Below are 22,139 nucleotides of genomic sequence, written 5' to 3' on the forward strand. Positions count from 1 at the left end.
ATCTATCTATCTATCTATCTATCTAACAAATATATACAGAGCGATTTGTAACTGTAAATGCGTATCTGTGTCCATGCATCTAATTTGTAACTCGTATTTAATCATTTGTAAATCAATTTAGTATTTTTCAATGGACATATATTTGTAATTCTCCTTCTATTTGTGTGGATACTTTCGTTTTTCTGCCCCATATCTGGTCGCTTCTTCCCGACATCAACAGTGCAAAAAAAGTTGTAAATCAAAAGCAATGTGAAATAAAGAATGGTGGATACCATAAACTTCAGTGTATGCCAGTTTCAATACAAATATTTTCAGCTGGATATTCACAATCATTATTAAAGGTCCCATGACATGGTGCTCTTTGGATGCTTTTATATAGGCCTTAGTGGTCCCCTAATACTGTATCTGAAGTCTCTTTCCCGAAATTCAGCCTTGGTGCAGAATTACAGCCACTAGAGCCAGTCCCACAATGAGCTCTCCTCAGGATGTGCCATTTCTGTGTCTGTAGCTTTAAATGCTATTGAGGAGGAGAGAGGGGGGCAAGGTGGAGAGTGGGGGTGTGGAGAAAGGGGAGGTAACCTTGCTCCTTATGAGCTCATAAGGAGCAAGATTCCAGATCGGCCCATCTGAGCTTTCATTTTCTCAAAGGCAGAGCAGGATACCCAGGGCTCGGTTTACACCTATCACCATTTCTAGGCACTGGGGGACCATAGGCAGGCTGGGGGAACTCATATTAATGTTAAAAAACCTCATAAAGTGAAACTGACATGCCATGGGACCTTTAAAGAAAATAGAATATCAGGCTTTTGTGAGTCACCCAACTGTTTTTTAAAGATAATGTCTTTGGGCTTTCTTGCCTTTAATTTGACAGGACAGTTAGGTGAGAAAGGGGGGGAAGACATGCAGGAAATCGTCACAGGTCGGACTCGAACCCTGGACCTCTGTGTCAAGGAATAAACCTCCAAGTACATGTGCGCCTGCTCTACTCACTGAACCAACCCTGCCATGAGTCACCCAACTTTGATACATGTAATAGATCATTTTTTTTATTTTATGTCATGCATACAACTAACCTGCATGGGCTTTCACTAAAATTTCAGCGAAAAAATCCTTAAAATAAAACAATGTCTACTTTTGACCCCTAATCACAGGTTGTGGCTTTTATGTGAACATTTTGGACTGTCTTATTTGAAAACATTTTAGCAGAAGTGGTGAAAACATCCACTTTTTCACGAGAAAAAAAAAAGACCAAAATCCAGATAATGGTACCTGAAGAACATAATATGCATTTTTCTCTTTCTATATTATGTATTTCAGCTTGATGAGGGCTTAGGCTTGGCATTTCTTTGGCTCAGATTGAATGAGTTTTGATGTGTTTTAGAAGCAACAGAAGTAATCTTGACCACATCTCCAGATTTAGGGAAGTTGTTTTCTCTCTTTGCAGGATGTTCTCATAATATGCACTGAATGATTCATTCATCTCCAGGCTGGTTAAAAGAACTGATTACCACATAATGTTTAGCCTGATTACCTCTTGGCCACTAACACTTTACACCAGAGCACAAACACTCACACACACACACACACACACACGCACGCACGCACGCACGCACACACGCACGCACACACGCACACACACACACACACACACACACACACACACACACACACACACACACACGCCTCTACATATGTACATGTAGAGGCTGTCCCAGAAGGAAACCCCTGCAAGAGATATTGACATACAGCACATATGCAGGACACTAAAACACACACACACACACACACACACACACGCACACACACACACATATTGTATTGATATGCACATCCACCAGCACACACACACACACACAATACACATGCAAACATTTCATTATTCCTGAAGTTCTGACGTCCTGTGTGTGTGTGACTCACCCTGCGGCAGATATCAGAGTCTGCTGCTCTCTGAGTCAGTGCGATTACTATGTTCTGCCCAGACTGCGATTTATGACTTCAAAACCTCACAGAATAGTTTGCTGTGCTTGTGGTAAGAGCTCATACCACATATTAAGTGTGTTGAAGGAGTGTATGTGCAGGTGAGGGAGGTTTTTAAGTGGAGGTTTGTGCTGTAATGACAATGAGCTCTGGTTCTGTATTAGTCTGGCTGTGTTTGCTGTCTTGTTGCTTGTGCAAAATCGCTGCCTTCAGTTCTGATGAGAAAAATGTGTCCAATTGTATTCAAAATGACCCATGTTCATATCTAGCTTTAACATGGCTGAGCAATAGGACTTATCATACTGTATGTGTGCTATGTGTCTGATAATTTGCTGCTGTAGCACTGACATTTCCCAATTTGGGATCAATAAAAGTCCATCTATCTATCTATCTATCTATCTATCTATCTAGCTATCTATCTATCTATCTATCTATCTATCTATCTATCTATCTATCTATCTATCTGTCTGTCTGTCTGTCTGTCTGCCTGTCTGTCTATCTATCTACATGTTTTTAAACTGTAACTAATTGCTTTATTAATGGTTTATAATTAATTTACAAATGCTTTATAGCTCAGTTATAAGTCATTAATAAGAACAACTTTTGAATTGCCAGGTTGTGTGAAGTTCCTTTGGCAGGTTAGGGTTCAGGTTAGTTATAAATGTTTGTAATCCACTGAAATTTCAAATGTTTCTTATTTCTAATGTGCCATCAAGTTCAAAGTTATAAATGTCAGCAAGTTATTAATACATTTTTTTTTTTTTTAATCCATCAAGTCAGTCTGGCAACCCAAAGGTTGTTCTTATAAATGAATTATAATGTATCTGTAACGCATTACTAGAGGATTGAAAAACAAATAATAATATGGCCATTGGTTGCAATTATAAACCTTGTATAAAGGGTTGATAAAGGGTGCCTTATTTAAAAAGTGGTACCAATCTTTGAGAATGAAGAGTTACTGTCACGTCATCATTATTCATATCATATTATTGGCTCACTGTCACCTCATTTTGGACCTGTGTACTGTGGCCGTCCCTCAACCCTTCAGCCCCTCAGCCCTCTTTTCTTCAAATGTGTTTCTGTGTAACTGATTTGTCTGCCTCAGCTGGTCATAAAAGCCACTCTATATTTGACATGTCTAAATATGGACTCCATTCCATTTAATGAGAAACGTTTTTCCATAATTACTCTACTTTGTCACATGGGAGCCACTTTTATGTGCATGTGTGAGCGCCTTTGAGTTTGAGTCAGATGGGGGGATTAAGGGATGAGAGATCAAGGAATGCCAAGGAGACATATTTGTTGAATTACCTGCAAGTGGGGTTTAATGTTCTGTTTATAGGTCTAATCTAAGTGCTCGGGTCTCGTGTCTGTGCTTGCGCATGTGTTTAGTGTGTGTGAAGGAAAACAAGAGGCAGAAAGTGAGTGCACAGGGAACAGTTAAACAATTTACCACTTTAGTGACACCAGAGAGAAGCTTTGTTATGAGGCTGTCAGCTGGGCCCTGACTCCCTGATTTTTAACTACTTTCTCTGAAACTATCACTCGGTCATTGCCCTTTTACATCCAACGTTGCACATTAAGGCTCTGTCTCCTACTATTTGTCACGATGTAAGCATCATGTTTTCAATCACTGATCCTTACCTTCGCACCTTTGTGTCTTTTTAATGAACAAGTGACCAGAGACGAATAAGGATCACCTAACTTAAAGTGTAACTCTCACCAAAATGCAACCTAGGGTCTTTTTGTGAATGTACCCGAGTCAAACTTTCGTTTAAAAGCATATTTAGGACAGAATCGCCACTTTTAAGATTTACCGTATTCTCGTTTTTCGGTCAAATGGCCTTTTGAATGGGAGTGCTAGGGGCACTTTTATGCTAGCCTCAAAATAGCTATTTTTAAAACACTAAGAAGGCTCGACACAACATGAAACTTTGCTTGAAGTATCACCAGGGGCTCTACACATGAACTCCAGCATTGAGAACATTGTTTGTGTACACAGAGTTTACTAAAAAGAAAGGTTTTGAGCAACTCACATTAGCAGTTGTTGTTTACGCTATCCGCCATTTTCTCAGTCAAAAATAGGCGATCTCCGAATGTGAATGAACGGAACCCAATGGAGGAAATGTCATTCTTATATGAGGCTCCTTTTTCAACTACAAGGTCAATATTGTGTTTCACTAACGACAAAACAACAAATTATCAGTGCATTTATATGGAACTAAGCTTTAGGAGCTTTCCATCTTTACTCTCCTCCCTCGACTATTTTTGACTGGCTCGATAGACGGTGACCAGAAGAACAACAGCTACAGTGAGTTGCTCAAAACCTTTCTTTTTAGTAAACTCTGTGTACACAAACAATGTTGTCAATGCTTTTGTTAAGGTGTAGAGACCCTGGTCATACTTGGAGAAAAGTTTCATGTTGTGTCGAGCCTTCTTAGTGTTTTAAAAGTAGCGATTTTGATGCGATCATAGAAGTGCCACTAGGACTCCCATTCAAAAGGCCATTTCACCGAAAAACGAAGATACGGTAAATCTTAAAAGTGGCACTTCCGTCCTAATTATGCTTATAAATGAAAGTTTGACTCGGGTACATTCACAAAAAGACCCTAGGCTGCATTTTGGCGAGAGTTACCCTTTAAAGGCAGGGTTGTTAACTGTTTCCAATGTACACTTTTTTATATATTGTTTGAAATGGTCTTTACACCCCGACAGCAAAAAATAACTTATGGGCTTTGAAAAAGGAGCGAAAAAGATCTGTCATCTCTCACACACCCATCACTGCCTCACGGTCCGCTTGGAAAGAACCAATAAACTGCCTCCTTGCCCCGCTGCGCGTACTCTACCCCTCCTGTGAACGAGCCTGAGCAGAGTGGGAGTCGATGCCGCATTGCTAACAGTCGTGATGTTTGCTTTAAACATTCGGTATGATAATGTTAGGAGTTTGCTTACCAGTGAACAAGACATGAAGTAAAATTGTGGTCCTTTCCCTGTTCTGCTCTGAAGCAGCGACGCAGCGGTGCTCGTGCACGTCTGTGTGTGGGTCCGAGCCCCGAGGAGATGCTACTTTCAAATCTTGCTAGCTTTTCAACATTACCAACCCTGCCTTTTAATAGAAGACACAAACATGCACACTTTGCACACATACAAACGGTTGAGCCCAAGATAGAGAGTTTTGCAGATACCTGGACTGCTTGTTTGGCAATAACAAATCTTTCTAAAGTATATGTACAGTAGAATCGAGGTGATATTCACTTGACATCTCCAACAGGATTATCAGATTAATTGACTTATTAACCGAAAGTCCCAGAACGCAGTTTCTTTGTCTTCCGCACAATTACATGAATACAAGTGTGTGTGTGTGTGTGTGTGTGTGTGTGTGTGTGTGTGTGTGTGTGTGTGTGTGTGTGTGTGTTTACCGCCTCTGGTGATGTAACTTCAACAAGCTGCATACAGATGATGTCACTGACCGACTGGACGAGCTTACAACCACAACGGCAACATCTGGCTCTTATTACTACAAACACACACACACACACACACACACACACACACACACACACACACACACACACACACACAAACACACAGATAGACATAGACAGAGGGGATGAAAAAAAGATCTCCCTGCCTCCTCCACTCCACTGTCATCTGTGTTTGCTCCAGGCTGCAGCCTCCTTTCCCACCCAAAGAACTATGGGTACTTGTACATGCTAGAAAGGAGAAATTTGATCACAGAAGTCGCATTGACAAGGCAAGTAGAACCATGGCCTTTGCTGTTACATGTCTTTACACCCTCTGCTCCATGATCCTCACCGGTATGTACATTTACTTGATAGACATGCCCTGAAGATACACGTGAAAAACTGGTCAAACGTAAGTACTTTTGAAAAACAATCATTCTTTTGCTTGGCAACATTGTGTGCACCCGGTCACTAAGTTGCTCAGGGGAGGAAGTTATGGCTGAGCATGAGTCATGCTTCAGTAGAGTGCTGGTCTGAAGACAACACAGCGGCCAGCAGAAACAGGAAAGGTCTCAGTATCCACAGGAAGACGTGTTAGGATGCCCACTGTGACCTGAGAGACCGGTTATCACCAGCAGACACAACTTCAGTACACAAGAAACCCTTTACTCTCATGGAGGACATGATCTGGACAGTTTACATCAACGTTAAAGTTGCTGCTCTGTGCATTATACTGAACAGTATATACCTAATTTATATTTCTATTTCATTAAAGGTCCAATGTGTAGGAATTTCTCCCATCTAGCGTTGAGATCATATATCGCAATCAACTCTCTCGCGCCACGCAGTTCAAAGTACGTATTTTCACGCTTTTTTCTGATGACGCTGGTCTCTTGCTCTTTTCAATATCCTTTTTCTTTTTCTGGTCGAAGAAGAAGACTCCTGTTCCTGAAATTTGGATTTTGAATACGTGTGGTCCTCCATGTTTCCTTCTTCAAACTTGCCGGGGCCGGGAAGCTACGATACCCATTAGCAGCATTAGCAGCACATGTGAGTTGATCATGTGACAGCGAAAACGCGAAAGGCGGAGCAGTATGTCCTGTATGTCCCTTACCGGCTAACGTATTTCAAGATGGTGCATGAATATGGAGCGTCTACCCCAGTTCATGCAAACGCAAATGTAAAATTTCAAGCCAATAGGAATACTTGGAATTGATGGCAGTGGTAAATATTAATGAAAAAGGACAAGTTTGTGAACGGGCAACACAGATTTTGATAATGAACAACTAAACACGTTACACACTGGACCTTTAACTATAAATAAAGTGCTTTATTTTTAAGGAGGGTTTTTGTCATTTTAAAATTTAGGTAGTAAAGCTCCTATGGTGTTAGAGAAATAGAATATATACTTTTCACAAAGGCTTTATGTAAGCACACTGTTTAAACAGGTGATATGGAAAACAATATTTGATTTCATGCATGTAAAAGGGTAAAAAAAAGACATAAAGCTGGTCCATTTAACACCCTGACTATAAAAATGTAATCCTTTACTACAGGCAGTAAAACATGACTATAAGCAACACAACACATTTCTTTGTTTCACAGTCAAACTTTATTACAGTGTCGACAGATGACAATAGGAATTGTACCATATTCATTTTTCCTTTGACAAACATTTGAGCACAAATTGGGCAAAAACTGTCTGATGAAACATGGACCAAGTACAGTCCTTACAGTAGCTGCTGATACTTTAGTGACTGAGCAGTTTTTCAACTACATAGGCAAGTTACTTTATATAAGATCAGTAAATCCACCTTTATTGCACGTTATGTTGACATGGTGCAGGATAAAGTCTATTCCAGCAAGTTCCTGCCTGATTATGGTGTCACTGGTCTGTCAATAGACTGAATATAATCATTTTCTCACAATCTATGGGTCTGACAATGTGAAGTCAAGACACGCACAGGGGCAGTTGCTACTCACTACACACAGTCATTTCTGTGTCAAAAGGGTTTATGAGAGGTTAAGGTTAGGGAATGATTGTATCTTATATCTTGTTTGTTTAATCTGTACAAAAACTGAGGTTTTATATGGGTTACTGCGGGACTACGCAATGACTCCCCCGAGTCTCCGCTGGTTGCATGGCTGACATGTTTAATCAGTCTGAGTTGGATTCAGAACTTAAACAGACCAGAAACAGACAGGTTTATTAACATAATTGATTGGTTGTCGCGTGTTAGAAGAGAAGGTCGAGGGTTACCCTTACTCTCATGATTTTGCCTTATTTTGTTTTTCCAACTTTTTTTATATAAATTTTAACAATAAATGACATACAACACAGGCCAAAGTGAACAAAGCATAGTTAAAACAGTATGTCACTTCCCCTCCAGTCCCCTACCCACCCAAAAACCAACCCAGTTCAGGATCAAAACAGACGGGGACAAATAACACAGACCCATACTCACTGAGAGACACACACCAGTAAGGACACACAACATCCAAAAGATAAAAGTAAAAAAGGTAGACAAATTAAAAGAGATAGAGAGCAGTCCAGAAGGAGCTCAGTCCTCCAAGTCAGGAGATAAGCTGGGGGCGTCAACGAGTTCTAGGAAAGGGGCTAGGGGGTGGGGGGTATGGGGGGCGGGAGAGTCTCCAGTTGACCAAGATCAGTCTCCGGGCTAGCAGAGATGTGAACGACAGGGCCCGCCTCAGTGCAACAGGGAGGTCAGCATCAGACGAAATTCCGAAAATGAATGGCTGACAAATGGCTGATTTTGCCTTATTTTAAACTAAAACTAGGTCATTATAAGTTTAGCCTAAAGCTAAAAGGAAAAAGGGGAATTAGCAAGTCTGGTTCTCTCCAATGTTAAAACATCAGCCTACCGGGGCGGCCTCTTAGCTCACCCAGTAGCGTTCGCCCCTCAAATCCGACGTGCTGCCCTTTGCCTTTTGCATCCCCCATCTCTCTCCCTCTTTCATGTCAATGTCTATCCACTGTCACTCTGAAATAAAGGGAAAAGCCCCAAAAAAATAATCTTAAAAAACAACTACATATTACTAGGGAGTCAACGAGTCTTATCCAACTCCCAGCAAGTAAGTGCAGACAGTTTTCCAATTCATTTGATGTTATTATTAGGTTTCTAATAAACCCACACTCACAGAAACATGAAAAGTGAATTGATGTTAAATTAAAAAAAAATAGCCTACTTTGTTGCCTGCTTTTTGCCTGCAAAAAGGCAGAAATATAAATGTATTCAAAAGACTTTTTTTAATTTTTTCCCAAAATATTTTCTTAATGTCTTCTTCAATCTGTAATCTCTCTTTATTCTCCTCCGCTCTAACTTTAACCTCCCCAACCCCTCGCCCTCCACCTCCCCCACAGCCTCCCCCACTCGTCCCTCCGTCCTCCCATCAGACTGCTGAACTGGGAGTAAAAGGGCAAAGCAGGGGCCGAACATTCTTGTTTCCTGAGCCAATGCTCAGCTGGAGAGCACACACACACACACACACACACACACACACACACACACACACACACACACACACACACACACACACACATACACACACACACACACACACACACACACACACACACACACACACACACACACACACACACACACACACACACACACACATACACACTTCCCAAATGCCCTCTCCTCTTCATAACATAACATTATTTCATCACTAGTCTGTCTGAACAATAACAGATAACAGGAAAGAGAGGACAGAGAGAGGTGTGAGGACATATACCTCCTCTCTCTTTTTCCCCTCAACTCTCTCTCTCTCTCTCTCTCTCTCTCTCGCTCTCTCTCGCTCTCTCTCACACACACACACACACACACACACACACACACAAACAAACACACACACCCCAGGGTAAAATAAAAAGAAGATGGGAGAGATAGGTGCTCTGCTCGGGCCGGTCACATATCCCAAAGGCGCGGTCATTACGTCATGTAAAAAAAAAGAAAAGAAAAAGAGGCACAGAGCAAAGAGAGAAAGAGAGAGAGAGAGAGAGAGAGAGAGAGAGAGAGAGAGAGAGAGAGAGAGAGGCACACCCCCATCACCTCTTTCGCCGTACCCGTTTACCAATTAAGGCTCTCGTGGTGGGAGGACAGATAGAAAGAGAGAGAGAGTCCAGAGGAGACAGAGGAGAAGCAGAGGTAGAAAAGAGCGAAAGATCGGAGGGACTATCTCTTTTTTTCCCTTTACGCCACCAGCACAACCAATACACCCATTTCCCCCCGACGGGACTGCGCGTGGGGAGGGAGGTCCGGGACCTCAGTGCAGCACACACACACACACACACACACACACAGGCCACACACTAACACACCCTCTGTGGCCAGACGAACTGCAAGCTGCTGCGCGCACTGACTGAGCGGACCGGAGATCACATCCGACTATACACATGTAAGTTTAGTCCCGCTGTAGACCTGTTGCTGTGTGTGTGTGTGTGTGTGTGTGTGTGTGTGTGTGTGTGTGTGTGTGTGTGTGTGTGTGTGTGTGTGAGAGAGAGAGAGAGAGAAAGAGAGAGCGAGTGATGCTGTCTGACTGCTCACTGTGGGAGATTTTCTCTCCTCTCTAAAATCTTCTGAATATGTGTCTTAAAGTTGTCTGTCATGTATGGTCATGTATGGCACACATTACGCACGGACGTTTCCAAATGTAGCCTATGTGATTACGCACATGTAAAGCTTTGACGCAGGTTTACACAGGCGATTTATAGCTTTGATGCCATCACACATATTTCGGTGCATATAGTCAAAGATGCTGGCAGTGTGACACCGCGGTGGTCACAGCTGGATGATGTACAGCTGGATGTAAAGCGCCGGTGCTCATCCATCCAGCTCTCCTCATTCCTACACTTACAGTTTGTTTATGGGCACGAGCACGCTCCTCGGGACTGAAGCATCTCTCCGGTGTTACAATTAGGGGCTCCGCACCAAATAAGGTAATACACTGACTGCACTGGAGCTTTTTACCGGGGGGGGGGGGGGCAAGTGGTGGCCGCTTGCGCCCTCCACTGGCGAGCCACTTGGTCCATGTTCAAAAAGTTTGAACATATATCATTGCAGGGCTTTACTCATAAAAAACTTCCTTTCATTGTTAATGATGTATGTCAGCTGTATGTCAGAAGAAGGAGAGAGTTTAGACCCTCATATGCTCCCATTTATCAATATTTTACTTTTTACTCTATATACTATATGACATATTTCTGATTAATCAAATGAGAGGCTGAAATGGGTTTAATGCTGTGTTTCCCCCGCCTTTCAATAAGTATAGGTGGCACAGTGCCACATGAATGGTAGTTTGTGAACTGCATGGTGAAAGTATAGATTAGAGAGAACTAGGGCTGCAACTAAGGGCTTATTTTCCTTGTCGACTAATCGGTCAATTATTTAATCAATTAGTTGTTTGGTCTATACAATGTCAGAATATGGTAAAAAAAAAATGTCAATCAGTGTTTTCCAAAGCCAAATATGACGTTTTGTCCACAATTCAGGAGAAGGAAGGGTTTTAAATGGCATCAGGGTTGTCCCCCGGTAAAACAAGTGGACGTAGTGATGACATAAGCACACCAAAATCCTAATCATCTGTCACCCAATGTTCCTCCTCTCTTTTGCTTTTCTTTGGTAATCTGACTATCAGACTGGAATGTGCATCCTCAAAGTGAATGTAACCAGTTTTTTTCCCAACCTTTTCCGGCATAGATTCATATTTTGGTCATAACATTCCTGTACACCCTTCATTTAAAACACAACTGAGAAAAATGTGTTCTCAGATTGTTTACTGACTGTGTAGGCCCGGCCAAAAGTTGGGGAGAAGTTTCGATGACTGGTTGCAGCTTCTCATTTTCACAACACCTTTCTAACAAAGAGGTGATGAGAGAGAGAGAGAGAGAGAGAGAGAGAGAGAGAGAGAGAGAGAGAGTCATGAAGAGAAAAGGAAGAGGCGAAGAAAGTGTGAGATGTAAACATGTAGACCAAACCTGTCCTTATTTGACACTTCTTGGCCTACTTTCACCTAACAAGTGCCACTAAGGGAAAAGCCATAACTATGCTGTAATCTGTGCTTTTGACTCGCTCTCTCTCCACACCACTCTGTGTGTGTGTGTGTGTGTGCCATGTGGTTAGTGGTGCGGCATGCAGTGTTCATCTAACTTCCTTTGCTGCTCTGCTTGCAACTGATGGGTTGTGGTTAGTAGAAGCTGGTGGCATTGCAGCCTGGTACTGTACTAACAGCAGTTAGTTATCGCTGCGAGGAGAGGCTGTTAAAGGAACACGCTGACTTATTGAGACTTTAGCTCATTCACCGTATCCCCCAGAGTTAGATAAGTCCATACACACCCTTCTCATCTCTGTGTGTGTCGTAACTCTGTCTGACACACCCACCGCTAGCCTAGCTTAGCACCGATCCTGGAGGTAACAGGTTCCATCTAGCCTACTGCTCCCAATAATTGACAAACATTTTCCTATTTACATGTTGTGATTTGTATAGTCACAGCGTGTACAAATAACAAGGTCACATGAGACACAGCCATCTTCTAACCGTATATATACTGGGAACTATATTCTCAGAAGGCGAAGTACTGCTACTTCTGCTACTTGGGCGGAGTGATTAGCGCAACGTTGGTACTCTCTGCTCCTCACCACGGGGCTTCTCAGGTGCTGCAAGCAAATCACTCCGCCCAAGTAGCAGAAGTAGCAGTGCTTCGCCTTCTGAGAATATAGTTCCCAGTATGTATACGGTTAGAAGATGGCTGTGTCTTGTGTGACCTTGTTATTTGTACACCCTGTGACTATACAAATCACAACATGTAAATAGGAAAATGTTGGCGTTATTTTGTCACTTATTGGGAGCAGTAGGCTAGATGGAGCCGGATACCTCCAGGATCGATGCTAAGCTAGACTAGCGGTGGGTGTGTCAGACAGAGTTACGACACGCACGGAGATGAGAAGGGTGTGTATGGACTTATCTAACTCTGGGGGATACGGTGAATAAGCTAAAGTCCCAATAAGTTGGCGTGTTCCCTTAAACCCACATTCATCTCAACAATTACCTGTCTGAACTCATCTAACTGTGTCTAATATACACCACAGGCTCTGCAGCATGCGTGATATTCATATTTAGCAGTTTATATAATAATATATAGGAATATGACCATCACATATCATCAAACTGCATCTGCTCTTTAGGCAAGGCAGCTTTATTTGTATAGCACATTTCAGCAACAAGTCAATTCAAAGTGCTTCACATAAAACATTAAAAAGCAGTTAAAAACAATTAAAAACAAGAATATAAAAACAGCTCAAATAGAATAAGACAGGTATGAAATACAAGAATAAAAGTTATGAAACTTCTCTGGAATTCCCTTCCACCGGATATTTGCAGCATAACTCACTTTCCCTTTTCAAAACCTCACTTGAAAACACATCTTTTCACACTGGCATAGCCAACATGATCACCACTCATCTTTATTTAGTAATATTCTGTTTGTTTTTACTATTATTATTATTACTATTTTATTGTCTTGTAAGGTGGCCTTGAGTGTCCAGAAAGGCGCCCGTAAATAAAATGTATTATTGTCAACCCTTGTGTTGTCTTCGGATCAAATTTGACCCGTTGTCTAAATGTCTATATCAGAAATATGGGTTTCTTTTTAACTACCTAATTTGGATTACCCAAAAAATAACACAGATGATTCCATACAACGCGCTTCGCAAGTACAACAAAAGATCGGATCTCTACTTTCATTGAATTTTGTAAAAAATGTTAGCATTTGAAAAGAAAACAGTATCCCGACTGAACATTGACCCTTCTGTGATTATCCTTCCTTTAATATTAGTCCAAATAATTCATAATCTCTGCTTTTTTAACTCAAGAATTAGGTATAATTTCCTATAAATGAGTTTTTTTATTGACCATGAATTCAAAAAATAAGTAATAAGTGTAAAACTAGTTATGAGTTGGTGTTGGTGGTGTTTATACATGGTAGTGAAAAGAACGTCAAAAAAGCACCAAAATACATTGGATAAAGCGCCAAAAGTGTCGAAAAAAGAGACAAAAACATCAGAAAAAGTGTTGATTTTCACTTTTGACCGGGAGGATGATGCATGTTCGAATGGAAGACAACACAAGAGTTATTCTTATTCTTATTAATGCAGTATAAGAAATGAACAATTACTTTGAAAAAGGCAGCATTTGAAATTAGCTCTTTCTCTTTCAGGCTGTACTTACTTTCTCATGACTTCATTCTTACCTGATAAATATATAGATGTAACACTAGTGCCCTAAACTTTGTACTCCACCCTGTGGGTTTCTTGTAGTTCTGGCGATCCAGGAAGTGAAGTTTATGCTGCTGTTGCTCTCGTTGTAAGCTTTGGCTAAAGGCCTAAAACATGTCAGCTAAATGTGAAATAACAGCGCAGGATTTAGTTATTCAGCTCACCCTTGGATTTTTGTTCAGCTCACACCTCCAGACTGAGGAACACGTTTTCACCCCACAGTCATACATGAACTGAACTCTTACTGCATATGTACTTCATCCAATCCTTTTTACAACCCTTTATTTGATCATATTTTACCTTATTTAACAGCTATTCTGTCTTAATGTGCGAGCATGTGAGTGTGTGTTTGAGCGGAGTGAAATTCTTTTGAGACAAAAACATTTTATTTTATGTGAACATGCAATGACAATAAAGGCATTCATTCATTCATATACAGCCTATATGAATCAAACTGGGGACGTTGGGGTTAGATGGTATGTAAAAAAAATAAGACCTAACGCGCTCAACTTACATTGAAACTTAGAAGACCTTGAAGACTTTTAAGACTGTGTGCTAGATCCTTAATGTGTATAATAATATATAAAGGTAATTTGGGCAGCACATCTCATACGAGAGGGTCTGAGAAACACTCTGAAGAAGCGCATCCTGCCCAAAACGTCTGAGTGGCAATCGAAAATATTAATTGGAGTGCTGTCCAAATTACCTTTTTTTGTTACGTGGTAGGTGCCTTAACCACTAGTCCACTAAGATGTCCCGATATGGCATGAAATAGCAAGCTCCTCTAAACTGAAGCAAATGTGAACATCTACACATCAGCCATTATGAAGACATATGAAAACATGTCAGTGATGAGGCAAAACACAAAATTCTGGGCCCTGTAGAAAGTCATTCTCTATGGGCCCTTCCCCGCATCCACAGCCATTCATTCTAGCATATTTTTGGGCCCTCCTCACATAAGGGCCCTGGATACTCAGTTCCCACCCCCTCATACCCCCCCCAGTCCGACACCCCTGAGTGATAATAAATATAGCGTTTAATTAGTCCAATGAAAGTTGCAAAGTTGTCCAGAATGAGTCCAGATTACAGACAAAGGGGAGAAGAATCAGGAGAGAGACAAATAACAATTGGATACATTTAGGAAGCAAAGGTGCCAGGTGGACATGTGATTACCAAAACAGCGACAAGAGAAAAAGTAGCAGAGGGACCAATTTAAAGAAGAAAACTAGAAAATGTATTACCACAGATAATCACTAGAGGGAGCCACATGACAAGCCAGAGAGCTCAGCTTGGTCTTCAGATCCTGAGACGTTTGAATGTGTCTTGGTCAGCTCTTGCTGTCTCCGCCCCATGTATTGTCTTCTGTTTATTTGGCAAATTCCACTGAAAGAAAAGGCCGCCCCGCAGTGAATATGTCACCAGTTTTCTCAGCTCTCACTTACTTCCAGGCAACACTTTGTTGTGCTTTCTGAAGTTCAGAATGAATGTAACCCATGAATGATCCCTCAAAACATTTCTTTTGGTCTGTATCACAGCTTTTTGCTGTCTGTGTGTCATGTGCCTCACTTCACATTTTCACTAAATTCTGCTGCCGTTAATCTGGCCTGCTTTCCTGCTCTGCCACAATCAGTATTAACTGTCGTCATAAGTTTTCTATTTTAATTATACCCCAAGCCTGTAAACTGCTGGGACTAAATGTAATGAATGAAATTTACGCACCTAAAGGGGCCAGAGCATAATTGCTTGAAACTATCTAAAACTATTGTTCTAATGTTCTAAATGGCCCAGTGAATGTAAAAGCATGCTGGTGCGTGTGTGTGTGTGTGTGTGTGTGTGTGTGTGTGTGTGTGTGTGTGTGTGGCTGGGGCCTCCAGGGTTGGGGTGAGGGGCATTCTTAAGATTCTCCCTTGACCAGACACACACAAACACACAGACGCAAACACACACACAAAGGCTACGCATTCTTAATGGCTCCTGGCCACAATGTGGCTCCTGGCACTGAGCTCCATGTTTAGTCAGAAAAGCTGCCGAGTCACATCCCTCCCTCTGTCTTTACAGCCACTGCTGTTCTGTTCCTCCCAGAAAGAAAATGAATCGAAAGACATGAGCTTGTGTGTGTGTTGTGGAGTTTTGCAAAATGTAATAAAAAACATACATATGATATGATGACACAAGGTATAGGATGCTCAGGATTTAAATAGATATTGTTTCTGTGAATAGTGGTTTCCAATAAAAAGGTAAGGAATTGCACAACTGTACGTAACTTTAAAGGCCTTTTTCTCAAAGTGACTTTTCTTGTCATACTCTGAGACAGAAATCTTCACATCCGTAGCACTTACATACACAAAACTGTTCAGTTTCAATCCTATCTATACAGTATACAGCCAGATTTAGGTAACATTTTGTTCCTACACAACATGGCGAAAATTGACCTTTTGGGCAAACAAACACTAACAGTTGAGTGGTCAAATAAACAGTCCAACGGTCCAGGGGTCAAATTTGTGCAAATGACTCGAGTGAAAGCACACCTTTAGACAAACGTTAGAAAGGTCCCTTTCACAGGCTGAGTAGTGCCACTACAACTGATCATGAACTCATCGTGAGAAATTGGCTGAGTGCCCCTTTAATTATTTTACTACAATATGTTTCTCAGGGTCTTTCTGTTGTATGAAAACAGGACATAAATGCAAGTGGGAACATATATATATATATATATATATATATATATATATATATATGCAAGACATCTGAATTCTAATACATGTATTTGCCACATCATCCCCTTTTATCTCCTTTTAGTACTGTGACTCCACATTATGTGACATACCTGAAAACACAATCAAAATATATCTCTAATGCACTGAGGAAACCTAAGGAGAGGTGGCTTTTTTAACACAAATGATAAAACTATTCTCAAAGGGCTTTTAGTAATAATGAAGAAAAATGCCAGATGAAGCTGCCCACCATTACCCTTGTTACATGTTGAGAAAGTGTCTGCTGCTATAAAACACTGTACTAATGACACAGCCTGTCATTAGTACATCACATAGTGCACTCTTGGTGTGTGATCTCATCTGGCTGTTTGGTCAGTACAGTGAAGACAAACAGAGGCTGGTGTCTAGACGCTCCCTGTCTGGCTGATCCGCACTGTCACCGCTTTACAGATAAGGCTGCACACACTATGACATCACACCGACACACACATGAAGGCAGAAATGTAGGCGACATAAAATGTATGCACAAATAAGCACACTGTTCACGCTTGCAGACACAAACAACAGTACACAAAAGGAAAGTTGAACAAATCTGCATGCAGACCAACAGACACAAAAAAACAACAACTATGTGACCTTATTGGGAGACACTGGTGCTCATATCCCTCTGGATATCTCAAATATTTATTTTTCTGCTGCCTGGTACCCATGAACATACACATTATACTCACAGGGGACCTGAACATGGGTCCTCCTACATCTCTATACATCTGGTGCAGTGTCACTTTGTTTCTCCAGCTCAGAAAACAAACCCTTTTACCCTTTTACTCCAAAAGCCGCCACAGCGATAACTGATGTAAGGAATGAAGAGGAGCGATATGTCCACAAGTAATCAGGGATAGCTTACAGTACATCAAGGCTGAGAATGAGGGAGTCTTGTGTTTTGGAAAGTAATGTTGATCAAGTCTTTTCACTGCAGCTTCCTTATCTGGTAGACAAATACAGAAAATCCTAAAAAGGTCCCATATTGTAAAAAGTGTGATTTCCATGTATTTTTGATTATAAAGCAGGTCAGGGTGTTATATAAATACTGTAAAGTAAAAAGTCTCAAAACACCCAATCCACAGAGAAATGCACACAGCCTGTATTCAGAAAGTGTGCCTTAAAATGAGCCGTCAGGACTTCCGTATGGTTGTGATGTCACAACTATATTAGCCTATATAGGTAGAAAGCGCAGCTACAGTGCCGTTACAGTAATTCCCTGGCTGCAGTGACAGTGCAGAGACTCCGAGAGCGCAGATGCAGAAAACCCGGAAACACTGACCAATCAGAGCAGACTGGACTTTTTTGGGAGGGGGGCTTAAAGATTAGCTTGCAGGGCAGCTGTTTCCTCGCGAGATCAAGCGAGAATTACGTGATCATGTATCACACAAAAATCCTTCTTGTCAGGCTCCAACCTAATGCGTTTGTGTCTAAACTACCAGCTCACCGCACCAATCAGCGTCCGGTGAGGAGCTACTAGTAGCTACGGGCGTGATTCAGGTGTGTGGCGGTTGCAACTGTTTGTTCAAAATGGTTCAAATCAACAATGGCAGACGTGACAGACAGATGGTTCATCCAATCACCTGCCAGGCATTTTTTTGCCCTCTCCCAAAAAGTTTGGGACACAAACAAACAAACAAACAATCTTGCATGTCAGGTTAGCTTAAAAAGACAGACGCTAAAACGGAGCGTTTCAGACAGAGAGTGAATACGGGTATATTCAGACAGACAGTATTAGAAAAATAAAGTGTTTTTTGAACATTAAAGCATGTAAACATGTTCAGTAGAAACACAAAACACAAGTATGAACCTGAAAATGAGCATGATATGGGACCTTTAACTATTGAGGTCAGTTACGAGCAAAGAGGCTAACATCCATTTATATCTCTAGTAATATTTCTATCTCAAATGGCTGACTTAAGAGACCAGTGCCCAATAAAATACAATTTGACTGTTGTTATTTAGTGGAATATGTGTAGGGCTACTCCCCCCTCTGTCGTCTTAAATCAATGAATCATATTTTAAGATTTAGTTCGAATGTGAGTCAGTTTATTCTTAAATTGGGAGCGCTGGACATAAAAGAGTGTAGGGTCATTAGCCTGCTGGAGCTGCCGCGAGCATATGACGTGTGCCCTCAGTTTCATCCAAAACGACTCCCTTTTCTGCTCAACGGTGCCACAACCGCCTACTTTTCTTAGCAAAATATCTATCTTCGGGCTATAAGTCGTGTTCACTCCTTTCTTTTTCTTTTTCTCTTAGACACAGACGAGCTAAAGTGAGAGAGAGAGAGAGAAAGAGGGAGCGGCCACCCAGAGTTGAGCAGACTCCACCCAGAGGGAAAAAAGCCAGCGAACCAAGACACAGCCGAGACCATAAAAATGAGTGGTTCACACCCCCGGCTCCACCAGAGCGCCGCGCCCGCTCCCAACGCTCTCTCCACGGACAAGGACGCAGAAATGCCCGCCACGGAAAAGGACCTGGCCGAGGATGCGCCGTGGAAGAAGATTCAGCAGAACACCTTTACCCGCTGGTGTAACGAGCACCTGAAATGTGTCAACAAGAGAGTCGGCAACTTGCAGACGGACCTCAGCGACGGGCTGCGGCTCATCGGGCTCCTGGAGGTCCTGTCCCAGAAGAAGATGTTCAGAAAGTACAACCAGCGGCCCACCTTCCGCCAGATGCAGCTGGAGAACGTGTCGGTGGCTCTGGAGTTCCTGGACAAGGAGAGCATTAAGCTCGTGTCCATAGGTGAGTCAAAATCAATGTTGAGTAATGAATGAGTGCCAGTATAGTGCGTTTTAGATTTTAACACATTTCCATCTCCATTCAGCTGGCCTCTCTTCTAAGCTTCTGTTTTGTGCATACGTGTTTGATTGTTTCTTGGAGAAATAAACTTGAGTGGTGCTAAGCAGCAGCTAAATCGGAATACAGTCTCCAATAGATGATGACCATGGAAAGAACAGTGTATGTAGACATGCCTGCAGGGTCGAATAAAGTTGAGCATGTTGCTGCCCAGTTTAAAAAAAAAAAAAAAAAAAAAAAAAAAACTGTCACCTTGTAAAGAAAAAGTGGTGAAAACACACTTGAGTCCACTCCTTTCTCCTGTGAACGAGTGTTAAATAAGTTGCCAGTTTTGGTAACATTACAGAGTGTTTTTTTTTTTAGTGAGAAAGCAGGCGTTTCCCTGATGTCCAGGCAAGGGGCGCAAGGCTTTGTCTCTGGCTGTCCAGATTTGAGGTGGGTTGTTTTGGGAGGAGGGGGTCTGACTGTGCAGAGAGGCCCCAGGCTTGTGTTCCCCTGCTGCCTGAGCTGAGCTAAGTTGAGCTGGGCCCGTCCGAGCCAAAACCTTGTGGCCCAGGATGTAATTCAGGCCTAGTGGGATAGGAGAGCTGATCCTGTACATGTACCCAGAGAGAGAGACACACACAGGGCTATTGTCTGTGCTCATGTCGTGCAGTGGGCTGTGGCTGGGTCTCGACAGCGTTAGACAGGACTTGGCTCACACTTGGTGACACTGGGTTTAATGGGCTTTGCCTGCATGCAGCTGCTTACCTGCTCAGTTTTGTGGCAAACTGCAAGTGAATTAAAGTCATTTTCTGCTGAGCTGTGATACAAAACTCAGAGAATATAGCCTTCTTGTGTTCATCTCTCCCCATACAGAATAGATCACCTCACTGCAGTGAATGAGCGGCTCTCAAAGAGGCTCAAGGGTCCTAAATGGATATGGACCCAAATTTAATCTCACTGTTAATTCAATTCATCGTTGAGATTGCATTACATGACTCATCCTGTCAGATGTTTTTCACCCTCTCCACACCTGACAACTGTCTTCTCTATGAGACAAATTCTTTATCAACAGTCTGTGGTTGGAAGGAAAAGGAAGAGGTTTGTGACTGAGTGTGTGTGAATCAGACATGAATGAGTCCCTGTCATCTCCTGTCGGGGGAATGTCTGCCTCACTTCATGGTTTCCACACATGTTACTGCTTCCTGATGCAGACAACAGGTGAGGTGGTGGCAGTGTTTGAATCTCATGTCAAAATCAATAGTACCCCATACCCCCCTACATCTCAGCAGACAGGGAGAGGTGGAGCTGCTGTGGATGGATCAGAGTAGAGATTGTGTATATCTAGGGCTGGGTATCATTCAAAAATACTTGATACCAGTACCAATACCGTGACTTTGATACCGGTTCCTAAATGATTCCTTTTTTGGATACCAATTTTATAATAAAAAAAGAAATTACAACATTACACATTGCGATCTTTGTATTTATGTTTCAGCTCCTTCTACGTAAGCCGCCTCTGTGTAATGTAGAGTTTCTTCCTGCGTGTCTCTACGACGTGTAATGTTAGACAGCCAATCACAAATGTTAATTAGATCTTGGTAGAAGCATGCTGCATTTTTATTGTTTCACTGACACTGATGAGAATTACTCCTTAGGTATTGAAATTGGGTATTGAATGACAAGGCATTTTTCAAAACTAGATACTTTAGAGGCAATTCGGTCTGTGCCTAAAAAGTGGTGAATTTGGTACCCAGCCCTATGTATATCAGTGTTGTGGTTGGCAGTAAGATATTCAGGGTGCAGTGCCAGGCACCAACGAACCGTCTTACTCAGCACTGTCTGTCTGTTCCTCCAGCTGACTCACCCTCATCCTAGCTGCTCCTCTTGAGTCATTTAATCTGAAGATGAGAGGGGAGCCCGCTCTCCTCTTTTACTTCCTCTTTTCACTGCAGAAAATGGGCACACCCAGCCAGCAACCCTTGCCACAAATTACAAAACTGCCATCACTGCTCAGCTTGATGCACGGGGTCCCGCCCTCTTTCTTTGGTCTGAAGCGCTCGCTGTCTTTGTTTTTTTTCACCACTTCTCTTCACACTAACAATTTTTTTGGGATAGTTGGTATCCACACCTCTTTCATTTCTCCTTTCTCTTATCGTGCTAAAAAATAGACAAGTATTATTGATACGCAACAGTACCCATGAGCTATTAAGACAAGCCAGTCATTTTCTCCACCCAAAAAGCAAACATGGTCACAGTAGTGGAGTGTGGAACTGGACTAGGGGTGCGAATAACAATCATCAACCAGTAATGGATTAGCCATTTATACTGTCAAATATCTGGAAAAAGTACCTTGTCAAAAATTAACAGAGCCTGAGGGGACATCTTAAAGTTTTTCCAGATATAGTTTACAATGCTATAGAACAGATTTGAGAATCTGGAACCAGCAAATGTTTGGCATTTGTGCTCGATAAATTCTTCAACCTACATTGTGTAATTTTTTTAGTTGATTCTTAGCAAAAACCCCTTTGTGTAATGTGTAATTTCTTCCACCAACTAATCAAAGTATTCTCGTAAGCGTAGAATCTGACATTCAGAATCATTCAGAATACATACGAGCGACTCGCTCGAATGACAGCCGCCATATAGCGCCTCCATCTTTAAAATACATTAGCCAAAGAGGGACATACCTCCGCATTTCGCCCTCTTACACCTATTGGCACCGTGATGAATGCCAGGGGGAGATTACTCGCCAGGGAAGCGAAAAAGAGAATTAAAACGACAACGCGACAGGCAAAGCAACAAGACCAAAGTTAATATTGGAGTGGCTAGAACAGCTGCGTGTAAACGATGGAGAGAGC

General features: G+C 41.9%; 1 protein-coding gene and 1 long non-coding RNA gene across 4 annotated transcripts in view; one reads left to right on the forward strand and one right to left on the reverse strand.

Annotated features, from left to right (window-relative positions):
• Positions 1–1,899: 1,899 nt before the first annotated feature.
• Positions 1,900–18,754, reverse strand: LOC116058158. Its single transcript, XR_004106970.2, has 3 exons — positions 18,013–18,754; positions 8,325–8,333; positions 1,900–1,912 (listed from the first exon to the last, which is right to left on the reverse strand). It is a non-coding gene; the product is annotated as an uncharacterized LOC116058158 (long non-coding RNA).
• A 51-nt stretch (positions 18,755–18,805) lies between these two features.
• flna (filamin A, alpha (actin binding protein 280)) overlaps positions 18,806–22,139 on the forward strand; it is a 59,560-nt gene continuing 56,226 nt past the window's right edge. For all 3 annotated transcript variants that reach the window (XM_031310655.2, XM_031310668.2, XM_036008225.1), the window contains exon 1: positions 18,806–19,242. In XM_031310655.2, the coding sequence (XP_031166515.1) occupies positions 18,873–19,242 (370 nt within the window). In that variant the 5' untranslated portion in view covers positions 18,806–18,872. The remainder of the gene's footprint in view (positions 19,243–22,139) is intronic.

Source organism: Sander lucioperca, chromosome 12 (assembly GCF_008315115.2).
Source record: "Sander lucioperca isolate FBNREF2018 chromosome 12, SLUC_FBN_1.2, whole genome shotgun sequence".
Classification (NCBI taxonomy): Eukaryota; Metazoa; Chordata; class Actinopteri; order Perciformes; family Percidae; genus Sander; species Sander lucioperca.